Source organism: Leucopleurus acutus (assembly GCF_964270905.1).
Source record: "Leucopleurus acutus genome assembly, chromosome: 1".
In the NCBI taxonomy this organism is placed as follows: domain Eukaryota; kingdom Metazoa; phylum Chordata; class Mammalia; order Artiodactyla; family Delphinidae; genus Leucopleurus; species Leucopleurus acutus.
In genome coordinates, this window is record NC_139142.1 from 132,031,044 (window position 1) to 132,046,786 (window position 15,743).

General features: G+C 43.8%; 1 protein-coding gene across 22 annotated transcripts in view; it reads left to right on the top strand.

Annotated features, from left to right (window-relative positions):
- TPM1 (tropomyosin 1) overlaps positions 1-14,540 on the top strand; it is a 28,045-nt gene extending 13,505 nt beyond the window's left edge. For 4 of the 22 annotated variants that reach the window (XM_082848994.1, XM_082849008.1, XM_082849009.1 and 1 more), the window contains 7 exons: positions 161-294; positions 2,610-2,727; positions 3,947-4,017; positions 4,790-4,865; positions 5,321-5,383; positions 5,671-5,740; positions 7,170-8,879. In XM_082848994.1, the coding sequence (XP_082705120.1) occupies positions 161-294; positions 2,610-2,727; positions 3,947-4,017; positions 4,790-4,865; positions 5,321-5,383; positions 5,671-5,740; positions 7,170-7,252 (615 nt within the window). In that variant the 3' untranslated portion in view covers positions 7,253-8,879. The other 18 variants (XM_082848993.1, XM_082849007.1, XM_082849006.1 and 15 more) reach the window with 8 other exon arrangements.
- Positions 14,541-15,743: the final 1,203 nt, after the last annotated feature.

Consider the following 15,743-nt stretch of genomic DNA (forward strand, 5'->3'; position numbering starts at 1 on the left):
CAACTCCAGAGTTGACCAGGGCTTGTAACGCACTTTAGGGTGGCTCACCAGAGGGCCCAGGCTTCCCATCTGGAACCAGTGTTTCAGTCTCAGCCCCTCCTGAAGGCACTACCCTCACTTTCTCTCCGACACTGAAACGCCTTTCACTCTCTCTATCCAGGCTGAAGCCGACGTAGCTTCTCTGAACAGACGCATCCAGCTGGTTGAGGAAGAGTTGGATCGTGCCCAGGAGCGTCTGGCAACAGCTCTGCAGAAGCTGGAGGAGGCCGAGAAGGCAGCAGATGAGAGTGAGAGGTGAGGACCCCTCGTCCAGCCCACCTGTTAGCACAGCCTTTCCTCCTGGTGGAACGGGAGGGCTTCTCTGTTCTTGGGCCTCTAAGAATTTTACAGTACCTTGGTGGCACTATTTCCTGACTTGATCCAGGTGCAACTAATGGTTTTGTTCATTTAACATTAGTGGGACACCTTTGTGCAAAGCACTGTTTTAAACCCCAAGGTTACAAATAAGAAAAAGACGCCATTCCTGCTCTCTTAGAGCTCACCACCCAGCGAGGGAGATGGACGTGTAAATGGGAGGTTTTAGGGATGTGTTTTGGTTCTTTAATTCCTACTGACCATGGAGCAATTATGCATTTTTTTAAAAAAAGATAACTTTATTTAAAAATATACCAAGGAAGCCGCATAGCACAGGGAGATCAGCTCAGTGCTTTGTGACCACCTAGAGGGGTGGGATAGGGAGGGTGGGAGGGAGGGAGACGCAAGAGGGAAGAGATATGGGGATATATGTATATGTATAGCTGATTCACTTTGTTATAAAGCAGAAACTAACACACCATTGTAAAGCAATTATACTCCAATAAAGATGTTAAAAAACATGAAATATACCAAGGAGGCTTAGGCCGAGGTAAATACAGTATGGGCTGTCAGTTGTCAAAGAGCCCAAGAAATGAGAGGAAGAGAAAGCACAGATAAAACAGAAATACGATCCACAAAAGTAAATTGTTTTGGACTTAGTAAAGCCGATAAGACACACGTGCATAGGTAAGTACAGTCAGATCTGCATGTCTGCTGAGCATGCTCCCACTGTGACCTGGCTCTACCTGACTTATTACCCCAAGATTCAGCCTTGTGGTAGTAAAGGAAAACCAGGGCCGTATCAGCCATCGTGTATTCCACCAGGCATTTTCTCTCATGTTCAACTGTTCAAGTTATTGTACTCATATTACTTGGAAGCACTCCAAGAAAGACTCCACTAGACTAGAGAGAGTTCTGCCCTTTGAGGGATGACAAAGTATTGTGATGTCTCAGACACTGGCAGTGTGTTTCTGCGCTGTGACCTGGGCAGGTGCATGCAGTCAGTCATTCTGTCCATTTCTGCGTCTTTGAGGTGCATTTCTGCCCCCTGCCACCATGGATAAGAATGATTTCAGACTTTAGGATTAAAGAAGCTCTTTAGCTGAAGTTTTCAGCTCATTATTCACTGTTGATTATTGATTCTTTTCTAATCAAGAGTTTTGGAATTCTTAAAGATGACTCATCATCTCTTACAGTGTACATATAACCAACGGTTTTGTGGCTGGCTTCTTCCTGAAATACACTTGTTAGTGAACCTGAAAGGAAGGCAGTCTGGCAGTGTTAGACACTGGAGTAAAAAGGTATTTAGAGATCATTTACTCCAGTTCCCTGGTTTTACAGATGAGAAGACTAGGGTTCAGAGACTGGTATGGCCTGCCCGAACTCTCAAAGAGAATTTATGGCCGAGCCAAGATGCAGGTCTCCTAAAATACACTGTAGTGCTTCATTTAAAAAAAAAAAAAAAAAAGTGACTTATTTATCTTACTGCCTACTTAGATTTTGGTAAATGAATCCCATTTTAACATAATTTGTTACTGCATAACTCTGTAATATAGGTCAATTAACATTTTCTAAAACTTACCACCATGCTGAAGGATCCAAACGTATACATCAGCATAGAAGATGGTGTTGGTCCTGCCTCTCAACACCTCTATTATGAGTTTTATTATAGGCAAAACTCAGTTTCTTCTCTAAAATATAGGTCAACCCACATGAAATTGCCATTTTTGCAGGTCCGATGTGGTCAAATACCAGCAATTTCATTTGCTTCAATCTAATACTTACATTTGTGGCTAAAGGGGTAAGAACAGCTACTTTCTTTGTGGGAGGGAAGTACATGAAGATAAGTTTGCTTTCGTTCTAACTTTGGTCCATTTTTAAGCTGAAGCTTCCCACCAGAAAAGGGCAGAAGTCCCATTATTTATATAGCAGGTAAAGCTTGTTGACCTTCCCATGCCTCCCACATTCAAACAGGATCCTCACATGGTACCTTTCATTTCACATTAGCTGCCTGGACAGTGTCAACAGTACCAAAAGTGTAACCTTTCATTCACAATAAACAGAGAGAGGGAAGTGTATGTCTTTTTTGCCTTCAGCTCTAGAAAGTCTTGTTTCATGGTTTGGAAGATAAAAGTAGCTCTGTGCTCTGTTTCGGTCTGTCAGTTACACAGAGCCTCACAAACCACTGTGGTGCAGGGTGAGTTCGTGGAGGTCGCCTCTAAATCTTGGGCCTTCCTGCATGTTATCCTTTTCAGAGGCATGAAAGTCATTGAAAGCCGAGCTCAAAAGGATGAGGAGAAAATGGAAATTCAGGAGATCCAACTGAAAGAGGCCAAGCACATCGCTGAGGATGCCGACCGCAAGTATGAAGAGGTCAGATCCTGGGGCCCAAGGCCTTGTGGACTCCCAGCCGCGGGGGCCCAGGAGCGGGGGAGCAGTGTACAGCCTTGCGTTCTTCAGTGAAACCATCTGCTTCCTTAGTAGAAATGGGTGGTTTTGAGAAGCAGAGTTCCTTTGTCCCCAGAAAACGGTTCTCAATTTTGATCCTGCTAGGGGATCAGTTGCACTGGGAAAGACCAAAGCTTTTTTTGTGCCCCCATGCCTCCCCCCACCCCCCGCCCCAAACACACACACAAAGACCAGAACAAAAGTTCTCTGGTCAGGAGAAGGGAGAGTTGGGCCTCTTGTGTTTTGTGGAAGGGACCTCTCATGCTGTCACCACACAAGCAGTTCTCCCTAGTGTGATTCACCTGGCACAGCCCAGTTCAGTGTAGAGACACAGACCATGCACTTGCTCCCTAGATTCATGGAGGCCTTTCTGTCTGTCCTCCTCTCTCCTCAAGGTTCACAGGTGAATCACCTCCTGGTCATGCCCCATGAAAGCAACCTCCTGTGTGATAACAGAGCCCACATGACTGTGTTAAGGTTTTAGTTTTTCCCTTAATGTACTATGGCTATCCTGAAACAGCACTGACTCTTCGTCATCATCATCTCCCATCTCCAGGTTACACTATGCCCACTAATTTTGAAATGCTTCCTAGGATCCCTTCTCTCTGGTCCTTTCTTCCACTGACCTCATTAGTCACCTCAGCAGCTTCTCATGTCAGCCTCTCTTGCTGTTTCTGTTGGCATTTGTAGCCTGCTGCACACAGAGGGAGTCGAGGTACAGAACTCTAGATGGATGGAGTTCTCAGGATTATTTTCAGTCTTGTCTTGCAGCCCCGCCTTTTCAGCATAAAAGGCGTATGTCTCATCACACTGCTAGTTTGGAGATTGTGAACCTCATCTCTCTCCCTCCTTCCACGCTTGGTCTGGCTGCTATGTAACTATACAGGCCTCACCTAGGTAGGACTAAAGATGAGCCAGCCCACCCATAACTAACCACGCTGGGTCTTGGTGAGCAGAAGCCTCTGGCCTCCGCTCCATGGGCACGCCTGGTGGAGAGTCGCTTCTCTCCAGTGCATGGGAAAGAGGATCATCTTGTTTGGAGGCAAGGACTCCTAGGGGCTGACGGATCCAGTCCTCACCCCACGCCCCTCCTCAGAGCTTGGAAGCCCCATGGTGTGTGTGTTTTGTGTTTGTTCTGCTGCAGGTGGCCCGTAAGCTGGTCATCATTGAGAGTGACCTGGAGCGTGCAGAGGAGCGGGCTGAGCTCTCAGAAGGGTAAGCGGGCCCGGCGCCAGGAGGCTGTGTGTGGGGTGCTGCGGAGCAGTGACTAAACAGCATGACCTTCTGGCAGCTGCACATTTACCTGTTTCAGCTCCGGGCTCCTTAAGTGCTCATTTGACGTGGATGAGCCACGAGTATGGAACACGGAGGACTTGCGTGGGGTGTCTATGTATGAATGCGTGTATCACTGCATGCCTTACCTGCACACTGATTTTGAGAATGGCCTTGTGCATTTCCTGTGTCCACTAACAGCCAAGTTCGACAGCTGGAAGAACAATTAAGAATAATGGATCAGACCTTGAAAGCATTAATGGCTGCAGAGGATAAGGTACTGATGGCTCATGTATGGGTTTTAGGTTTAACTGCAACCCAGGCGTCTTTCAGCTTCCAATGCCTACTGGTTCATTTTTATAACGACTGCACCTTCACTACACCCTCTGCTATCTTATACCTTGCTTTAAGTGCTTTCTTTGGGTCCTTTATACTCCTTTGTTTTTCCTTCATAAATGCTCTTTGGTGCAGCCAAAAAAGAAGCCAAATTATCACACTTCGAGGTTGTTGGATTTTGTCACCCTGCCTTTCTGCTGTGTCGGGAGCAGTGTCCATGGCAAAATTGAGCGTTTTAGTGCCTTGATGGTTTGGCTACTTTAAGGCAGCCCTTTGTTCTCTAGGACTCGGTTTTCATTTTTTCCCATCCCCCTCCTTTTTCTCTCCTCCTTCCTTTGGCTTGTCTCCCACCCTTTCTACCTCTGATCGAAAACGTTAGCAAATGTGCCGAGCTTGAAGAAGAGTTGAAAACTGTGACGAACAACTTGAAGTCACTGGAGGCTCAGGCTGAGAAGGTAGGCCAGGAGCACGGCGTGGGGGAAAGGCATCTTTAAGAGCTGCTCTAGAGACACCCTCTTTTTCTCTTCTGGGGCCCTGCCAAGGAAAGGAGTAATCCATTAGACACTTTAGCAAATGGCGTCATTTTGAGGCAATTTCCTGATGATTATCAATAACAGATTCTTTTTTTTTTTAATGGAAAATCTATTTTATTTTGAGTATGTGAGTCATCTGTAACAATTTAATTTAAACCAAGTGCCAAATGGATAAGTTATCTTGTTCTTATCCCATGTAAAACAATAGGCAGGAAAACAGAGAATGCATTGTTGTATGCCATTTGATATCAGAGGCTCCATTACCTCCTAAGAGATCCTCAACATCTGTTGGCTGGGCTGACACTTTCGTTGTATTAGAAGACCTCAGTATAGGGTGAACTATGGCCTGACATCTGGAACATTCTTTCTAATTACAGTACTCGCAGAAGGAAGACAAATATGAGGAAGAGATCAAGGTCCTCTCTGACAAGCTGAAGGAGGTAATATTAAGTGTGTTGTGGACAAAGCCAGCTGGATTGAGTTTGTTTTTACGGCACTGTTAAGGGCTTTTTCATTTTCAAGTTAGAATGATCCAGGGATTTTCAGGGGTGGTCTTGGAGAGTGAGCTGTGCTCGCCACCTCTCACTGTGGTGACTGACTGGCAGGTGGTCTCAGACCCCATTCCTGGGTGCCAGGCTTGATTTTCATTCTCTAGTTTCTCTATATTTGTAGCTACTGGAAACCTAAAACTTCCCAATTCTGATTGAAATAAATTGAATTATTGCAGGCTGAGACTCGGGCCGAGTTTGCGGAGAGGTCAGTAACTAAATTGGAGAAAAGCATTGATGACTTAGAAGGTAAGATCTTAAGTTTTGTTTTTAACTTAATCCTTATGGCTGAGTAGTGACCCGGCAAAGTCATTTTCCAATCATTGCGTCCTCCCGGATACACTTCTTTGCTCTTGCACATTCTTCCTGTCTGCCCTTTGGGGTTTTCATTCCGTGGCTCTTAAACTCTCTGTTCACCAGATGACCGTTAGCCACCAGACGGGGCCCATCTCTTTTTGTAACAGCAGGTGCCAAGCGGCTCTACTGCACACTCTTCAGAAGTGTGGCAGGTTTATTTCTCACTCTGAGTGAGGTGGTCGTAGGTGAGAATGACTGGTGTGTTTTCTGTCTTTAAGTGGTATCTCATTATTGCCAGAATGGTATGGATTTGTTTTTAGGCACAACTTATCTTCCCCCAAGTGCGAATTCAGTGTAAGGGTTTGGATTTTTTTTTTTTTTAAGTTACTAATCATCTTGGCATGTGCTGTGTATCCTGACAGGGGGATGGAGGGTAACAGGGCACTACACTTTGACATTATACTTCAGCAATTCTCCACTAAGATATTTAGGTTTTATTTTAGTGACACCCTCTCTGTCTCTCAGAAATCCTAAATGTTGAGCTCTGAGGCTGTGAAAAAGAAAGAAAAAAATATATAAAATATATACATCAAAGGCAGAAGTGGCTAGAGAAGGGACTGGAGGTTGGTGCAGATGATAACCAAGCTGGTGGAAAAAAGAAAATGACAAATGGTTGCAGAACAATCTGCCAAATTGCAGCAGAGTATGAAACCTTCATCCAGAAGAACTGAATTGCAGACTTGGCACAGCAGCACCATAAAAAGCGTGGCTCTCCTCGCTTTTCAAGCCTCCTGGACCAGCCAGGGCAGCTTGAGTGGGCAGACCACAGGAGTAGTCTGGACGGCGCCCAGAAATCCATACCCCCGTGGTCTAGTTTGGTCCGGAAGTCAGTGGTTTCAGGGTGGAGCCAGATAAGGATTACAGACTGTAGTCACAAATTGTTTCTTCAAAACAATGCCCTTGGATATTTTTTCCACTGTTTATAGTGGCAGGTGGCTGACTACTCCAGTGTAATGAAATTATAGCTCTATAAAAGAAAGATGTTCTGTTACCCCTCTCCCAACCAGGAGACAGCCTTGTGTGGTTTCGTTCAGGGCTTAACATGGTTTACTGATATACCTGCCGTATTTGTTATGATTTTCATATTGAGTTTCTTGTTTTATTTTCTAATGGGTTTTGTTCTTTTTGTTTTTGTTTCAATTTTATTAAAAACAAAACGCACGCCTCCTGCATTGGCCACCTGCTGCGGCACCAATTCCTTCATGCATTGCCCTTTTCTTGCTGCTGTGTCGGGATGGTGTCCATGCCACCCTCACTCACCCTCCATCTCTTGATCACTCTCCATGTCCTTGCACCTCTGCCTTCCACTTCCTGGTCATAGACGAGCTGTACGCTCAGAAACTGAAGTACAAAGCCATCAGCGAGGAGCTGGACCACGCTCTCAACGATATGACTTCCATGTAAATGTTCATCCACCCTGCCTGCTCACACCCGTGCCCTCATGCTAATATGATAAATTCGCCACCACTCCCTTCTGTATCTCCAGAATCTCCATCTTTACACCTTTATGCTCACTGTCTTTGCATAATCTAGGATAGTCATTGTTTTTTCACATTCTACTAACATAAAGGCCAAGTAGATTGTCTGTCTATACAAAACCATTTTCCTTTCAGAATCCATTTATTTCACATTGTCTCAGCTAGATTGTTCCCATGAAACAGTGAACTGGAATATGTGTGACTTGGGCACTGTCCTTTTAGGAAATTAAACTAGGCTCAAGTAGAATTGGTAGGCCACGCAATTGTGCAGGAATTTCCCAAGAAATATCAAAAGGCGGTTTCCTGAGATTCAGTTAAATACAATGTGAACATTTTTCGTAAAAGAAATAATAAATTTAAGGAACCCAACACTGTCAGATGACTGAGGCTCTCAGAGAAGGGAAATTGATCCAGAACAGCATAAAGAATGTTGCTGTAAAAAGTCACATTTTCCTTTTAAGGATTCTAGACAGAAATGAACCCTCTGCCGGGTAGCCAAGCCTTTAATTTTCTGTTTATATAAAAGAATTAACATACAAACACCACAACCTGTGTCAAAGAAATAGAACATAAAACACAGATTGTGTTATATGAGTTTGGGAGTTAATGGCCCAGCTTTTACTACTGCTGGGCAGTAAGAGTGGAGTAGGTAGTCTTAATCTCACGAGAACCTGGAGCATACACGACTAACTTACATATTACTAACCAAACCTGAATGTTAAGCTGGATCTGCCCCTCTAAATTCTAACCTGGAATGTTTCACAGAGGCTTCCTTTTAATCTCATAAGATGGCACTGAATTCCACGTAAGCTGGAAATTTCAGTTTCCTGGCCCACCTGTCATTCCTTTACCCATGCAGAAAAATGGTAGCTTGAAGAGTGTTGGCAAGTGCCTGCTGCCTTATAGATTATAGAATCGCCACACTACCCCTTGAGACATGACTGTCACCATGGAAACTAGAGAGAATTCCATCCTCTCTTCCCTCATTTGTAAATGAGAGGATGGATCAGATCATCTGTCTCTCAGTGCTAAAATGTGGTGATTCTATGAGAAGAGCTTTTAGCATTAAGTATGGTTAAATATTCTGAAAGGTGGGTTTAGCTTAAAATCTGTTTTTAAGTTCTGTTCATGGGTCTTTTGCAATGAAACTCCCCCAGAAGGGGCTTGTGCTGGCCTCGGGTCCAGACACTGGTGGGCAAGGATAGACATTGTCCTGTAGGTGCGGCTGGCAGCGGGTTTTGCATGTCTGCTTCTTACCTGTGTTTCATATGCTGCTCTCATCTGTTAGTTTAGCTTCCCTGTTTTCCGTTGTGCCACTTTTTTCCTTTTTCTCCCACCTTTTCTCTTCATGCAGATAAGTCTCTTTGCTTCACTTCTCGCACGACCCCTTCATCAAGCTGGATGTCCCTCCTCTCTGAGTTCTGCAGTTTGTCTCTTCTCCAGCTGACCCTGGTTCTTTCTTTCCACATCCTGCCTTAGGGCCAGGCACACACTGTGCTTCCTATTGTACAGAAGCTCCTCATTGCAGTGTAAAATAAACACTGTGTAAGCTATTTCTGTTTGCTATTCTTTTTACTTCTTATTTATTGACATTTTAGTTTCAACACTGAATAAAACTCCAAATCTTCATCACACATATGAGGGTTAATTTTTGGCTGCTGCTTTGCTCTTTTTTTTCTCCCCCCCGATTCTGAACATCATACATTAATACCAAAAGACTCTAAAACAGTAGTTCCTTGCGGAACTTTTAAAAAAATACCCATGCCTGGGTCCCTCTCAGAGTTTTGGTTTGCAAGGGTTAGAGTGAGGCCTGGGCATGTGTGTCTTTTTAGGGATTGAGATGGCTCTGGTATGTAGTACGGGTTGAGAACCTCTGCACAGGGGATGTTGCTTGTTGGAGCCGGAAGATCTGCCTTGAGCAGTACCTTCCTCTGCCGGATGTTTAGTTGGGATGTGGTGAGCCCTCTGTGTTGGTGTTTAGATAGTCCTGCTTGGGAGGGTGTGGCTGCCACCCCACATTGCTAGGAACTTACATATCAGAAAAGGTGAAAAGGAATGTGGATTCAAACAGTGTAAGTTGAGGTTATCGTTGATCATCCTTTTACAGCACAAAGAACAGTTAAAGCTTTTTAAAAGTATATTCATTCCTCAGCCACCTTCATTTTGATCATGAAATGACATTCTTAGGTTTAAGGAACATACGATTATGTTCAAGTCAAGATTTATTTTTGTACTCTTAAGCGCATCATGTATTTTTTAGGAGGGGTTGTACTTACAGTAAATCTTTGTAGTAATTAACTTTTTTTTTTTTTTTGTGAACATCTTTAAAGCATAGCCATTAAAGTTGGTTCTTTTTTTTTTACCCCTTAAAAATAGTAGAGGGCTTCCCTGGTGGCGCAGTGGTTGAGAGTCCGCCTGCCGATGCAGGGGTCACGGGTTCGTGCCCCAGTCCGGGAAGATCCCACATGCCGCGGAGCGGCTAGGCCCGTGAGCCATGGCCGCTGAGCCTGCGCGTCCGGAGCCTGTGCTCCACAACGGGAGAGGCCACAACAGTGAGAAGCCCGCGTACCGCAAAAAAAAAAAAAAAAAGTAGAAATTGTTCAGTTGTAGTTTATCAGTTATATTTATAAATTCAAAACCAGCAATTAAGTGATTTTTTTTATAACACATCACAAAATTAGAACTTAAAAATGATGTGGACTTTTATTTCTTCATTCCCAATATTTCTCCATCCTCAACAGTCTGGCTATATTTCTCCTATGTTTTAAATGTGGGTGACCTTCATCTGTTTGTGTATAGTTTTTCTTAGCCTAAGAGTGTTTATATACCCCTGTATTCAAGTAAATTTGGACAAATTGAAAATGTCAGTCACTCTACAAAACCTCAGAAGAGAGTAAAAATACTCTTTTTAAGAGGTAAGTGTATTTAATAATGGCATAGTGGACTTTTAAAAATTTATAATTTTGACAGTGTCTCTCCCTTGAGAGTGTAAAGTCTTCAGTAATTTCTTGTTTATCTTTTCCTAAGGCTTCTTGGGCCTGCTTTTGACTATGGTTCCTGCCTTGTTCTTTTAAAATTCAGAGTAATAGAAGTGGGCCCTTCTCTGAGTAACCCTGCTTTCTGCCATAGATAAAATGACAAGTCTGAAAGTTCTGCTGAGCAGATGTTCAGTTAATTTTGGAGGCACATCTGTTTTTTGAAAGCCCTTCTGGAGATTTTCACACTTCCTATAAGTATATTCTACAAGGGGAAATGGGAAACTGATGGATTGGAAGGCAAATCTGGAATAGCCCAAGAAGGTATGGGTGCACAGGAGGATAAATAGCTTTTTGATTTTATCAAGAAATTGTTGGGGCACAGGCTTCTAGCTCACAGGGTCAGGCCATATGTAGAGGCAGCTGCTGCAAGAGCCTTGGTTGGACCAAACCCCAAAAGCATTGCTTGGCACTAGACATCCCGGACATTGGGGAGGTAGAACAGGAGGGAAGAATACTTGCAAACATATAAGTGTTCCAGGCACACCAGTTCCATGGCAGCTGAAGTGGAGCAGGTCCAAAGGAGGATGTGGTAGGGACAGCTGTCATTTAAGCTGCATTCACATTGACCCTCTAGATTCTCTGGGATTTCTCCAGAGTTCTTCCATCCCAGTTTGGCTGTACATTGGCTCAGCAAACTAAGACATCCTACCTGCCTTTGGTGGTATCTCCCACGTGATAGTGTGAATGTGCTAGTGGGGTATAGATTTTGCACCCCCCAAACATGCAGGATACCATGAAAGGTAGGAAGGATGTGGTAAAGAGATGAACCAGAAATGTTCTTTGCACTCAATGAGCTGGCTATCTTGTGGGAAGATAGATGAGGGAAGCAAGTCTGAACTAACAGATGGTGTGCATTTAGAGTCAACAAGGAATAGAGACAGTAATTCTGACTGGGCGCTCCCTGGAGGAGGTGGCATTTGACTGGGGTTTCGAATATTCAGGAAATTTGGATGGACAAAGAAGACAACGCAGCAGATATTCCAAGCTAGAAAGCACAACGAATATAACGTATTCCCCATCTCCTACCATACATGAGAGAAAATTAAAGTAAGAATTGATCAATTGCCCCACAGAGCTGGGGGCTAGAGACGGAACCTTTTTCTTTTCCCCGGGGCATAGGATTATCGCTTTTCAAGATCATTAAGTTAAGAGTTTTGTGGGTCTAGGTTGTCACCGTCATTGGAAGCAATAATGTATTCTCCAGCTTTTCATGGTAAGTGCCAGGTTCTTGTCCTTGTTGGGGCATCCCCTGGACCATCAGATACAGACTGACTCTTGCCAAGTGAGCAGATTACATGCCCGAGTGTAAAATGCTTTTCACACTGGTCTCCATGTGGCTGTTTGAGATTTTATTCATTTTATACACGTCCATCTAGCACCAGAGAATGCCATCCTCTTCAGAAGGTCAGCAGTTAAATTTTAAGTCAGTTTTGAGTGGAGATAAATGCTTGTTCTTTTGCTGTTTGAGTAGAGTAACACGCCCTGTATCTAGGCTGGACGAGAGTTCAGAATTTGCACCCTGTATCACAGCAACTAGGGGAGGGACAGTGAGCTCAGTTCTGCTGTTAATGCAGCGGCGGTAGCCCCTCTTGGTGCTACCTGAAAGGAAAGCCAGCCCTGGGAGTGGAGATGAAAGGGGTTCCAGGGAGAGGTGAGCAGAAATGGGCAGGTTGAGGTTTTGCAGGAAGCTCTCAGCTGAACCCTAGCAAGGAGTGGGCTCGCCTCCAGCCCTGCCCCTGTTCCTGAGGCTGTTTCCAGAAGCTGCATTCAGCCCGGGTTACACAGTGGTTTTACTGAGATGCATGAGGAACATACCCTCTCTCTGTCCTCCTCCTCGAATCCTGCTGCTCTCTTTCCCTCCTGTCCTTCCAAGAGAGGCGTCCTGGCTCTCCCTAAGTCTGCCAGGCCTTTTCCATCCGCCCTTCCTGGGCACAGGACAGCTGACCACAGGGTAAGGGTAACCTGCTCAGCAAGTGACTGGCGCCCGAGGTACCTCTGTGTTCTGTCTGTGAGCTCCCTCTCACCAACTCCAGCTAACCTCTCTTCCTTCTGCCTCTTCTCTTCTGCTAACCTGCTTGCTGACCTGTACAGATGAACTCTACCAGCAACTTGAGCAAAACCGCCGCCTAACTAACCAACTAAAGCTGGCCCTGAATGAGGATTAAACTTAAGTGGGAGAGAACCTGGGCTGAATTCTAGGAACGCAGCCCATGGGCAGGAAATCTAAGACTGTCATACCTTCACCTAATAGGGTTGAAAACGATTCCTTTCTGCAGAATTGAACATGAATCAGTTGAAAGGCTGGCCTTGCCTGCATTTTCCTCTCATATCTGGAATAATTAAGTTCTCTTTAATCCCCAAACCACTTTTATGGTAAAATTACATCTGTGTATATGGATCAATGTTTATAATCAATTCAGCACTCATCTTTGCAAGAGCAGGTCCTCTTGTTTGAGCTGATACATAATGAGGACCAAAAAAATGTTTTCTATTTCCTACAGAGAACTGAGTCTTGCTTTAAGTTAGAAAGCCAAAGCAGAGGGGTGTGTATGGGTATAAGTATATATATATATATTATATATAGGATGTGATATATATAATATATATTCCTATTACATATTCATATTTCTAACTTCTAAGTATCTGGTATAGTGTTTGAAGTATGATTACCTATGCTTGGGCAAAATAGCTTTTGAAAACAGGAGTTCATGTCAGAAGTCCCTGATTGTCTGAAAGGTATGCTTTTTATTCAATCTAACAGTGTTGTTGGATTCTGGTGAGAATGTCATGCTAATAATAAATAGAGCACTGTGAAAATAATAATAAGAATGTCCTACTGGAGTGTGCATGAAACGTGTTGGTAATTTTTTTTTAATGAGTAACAGAAATAAATCATTGAAAAAGTTGTCAGAAAGCCTATTTACGTCATCTTTGTTTTCTGTGAGACTGTGTTACAACACAACTCTCAGACCTTAACTGCCTGTAACTCAGAAACGTCTGCTGTTAACTTCAGTGCTGCAAGCACCTCTCCCTGTTCCCACGGCACATGACCAGTGAACCTTCACCAACCCCACCTGCATTTTGTCCTCAGTGGATTGTTGGTGGAGGTTCACCTGGCCACTCTGTGAGAACCTGCTGTGCCTGTAGTTCCTTCGGGTCCAAGACAGCTTCCCCTTCGTAGGTCCTTGTCTGGAAATGAGTAATGTCTTACGAGCATGCCTGGCCCTAATCATCTCATCCTGTGTTTGTGATTGATGTTTGCCTGCCTAAATGTACAAACCACCACTGTGTCCAAAGCGCAGCTATTCATGACTTAATTTTCTAATCCCACCACAGAGAAAGTGGCTCATGCCAAAGAAGAAAACCTTAGTATGCACCAGATGCTGGATCAGACTTTACTGGAGTTAAACAACATGTGAAAACCTCCTTAGCTGCGACCACATTCTTTCATGTTGTTTTTGTTTTTTGTTTTGTTTTGTTTTGTTTTTAAACACCATGCTTACCATGAAACCCCTTAAATGCATTTTTATTTACTTTTACCACTGTCACAGATACATCCACAAAGTACCAGCTAGATCAGGGGTGGGAAAGACACACACACACAGGCAAGCCCGTGTCAAGGCGACAATGATTTAAATGTGCCATTTCCCAAGTTGACGTTGCCACACTTCGTAGAGAGTAGCAACACAGTATGCTTAGTCCAGGAATCCTTGCTGAAGCAGAAAGATTTTCACTCAAAGTGCCAATGATACATGAACAGGAAGATTAATGTTGGAAACACAATCAGGTGTGGATTGGTGCTACTTTAAACAAAAGGTCCCACTGTGGTCTTTCATTCAATATTGTACAATTTAGAATTCTGTCCAACACTAATTTATTTTGTCTTGGGTTTAATGATGAGGTGAGACTACGGATCCTGTCTGGCAGAATTCACTAAAGCCAAGGGTTTGTAAGCCAACGTGCTCTTCTAAGGCTTCTGTTTTCTTTTAATTGGCACATTTGCAGTTCGTTACAGCTCGTGGGATAGCACGCGATGTGGATTTCCACCATGTTCAAGTGAAAGCTTTAGGCACCACGTACAATGGTGAAGAAAAAACATTGTCTTAAGAGTTATAACTGTATGGAAACCTTGTATAATGATATGGAATAAATGCACATTGTAGGACATTTTCTAAATGGGGTGGTCCTGTCATTTGTACTTTTACTTTGTGAACTTTAGATCGCGTGATCGACCTACCTTCCCTCACACATGTTTCTTAAAGCAAATTAATATCCCAATGTCCAGGAGGAAACTGGGTTTCACGTGTCATCCTCCCAGAAGCACTCAAGCCAGCATCCCTTTTGTCTGTTAAAGTTACAGCCAAGCAGCAAAGGACACTTTCCAAGTCCAAGCCTTTCTCCAGGTTATGGGTTATATCTGCATGTACATACATGTAGACCTTTTGCCATGCCTCTACTTGTTTGGGGATTTTTCCTCAGTTCTTAGCTAAGTCTCTAGTGGTGGCAGTCATACACGTCAGCAAACTGTGGGTCAATGCACCGAATGTGTTGTCACTAGCAGTGTGATTCTACTTCAGAGTAGAAGTAAAGGGTCGTGGTGATTTTCTGCTTTCTAACACATGTTGAGCTCTAAATTCCAATACATCTTCTTTTTATTGGACTTGGAAACTGAAAATATCACAGGTCAGTCTTAAAGACGTTAGACAAACAAAAACATTACAATATTAGTACAATATTGTACAATGTTAGTCGTACAACATTACAAAAACAGATTACAGTATTAGTTGGCTAAGCTTGTGCTACAGAGGAAAAAAAGACGTTCCCATGAAAAGCGAACACAGTAAAATGGAAATAAATTCATTTGGATGCATGGATATTTTCATTGAAAAGGATTCAGTATCTCTGTAGCTGTTCTTCCACACCCTTTGATCAGGTATTACGTTGGCCAGAAAATGCCTTCAGTTTTTTTTTGTTGTTTTTTTTTTAAAGAAGATGTTGGGGGTCAGAGTTTTTATTTATTTATTTTTGCTGTGTTGGGTCTTCGTTTCTGTGCAAGGGCTTTCTCTAGTTGTGGCAAGCGGGGGCCTCTCATTATCGCGGCCTCTCATCGCAGAGCACAGGCTCCAGACGCACAGGCTCAGCAGTTGTGGCTCACGGGCCTAGTTGCTCCGCGGCATGTGGGATCCTCCCAGACCAGGGCTCGAACCCGTGTCCCCTGCATAGGCAGGCAGATTCTCAACCATTGTGCCACCAGGGAAGCCCGCCTTCGGTTTTTTAACTAAAAATAAAAGACATTTTTCATTTTCACCAAGAACTTTACTGAACAGTGTATGCACCCTTTTGTTCCATTGCCTTCCGCCATTTTTCAGGCAACTTCAT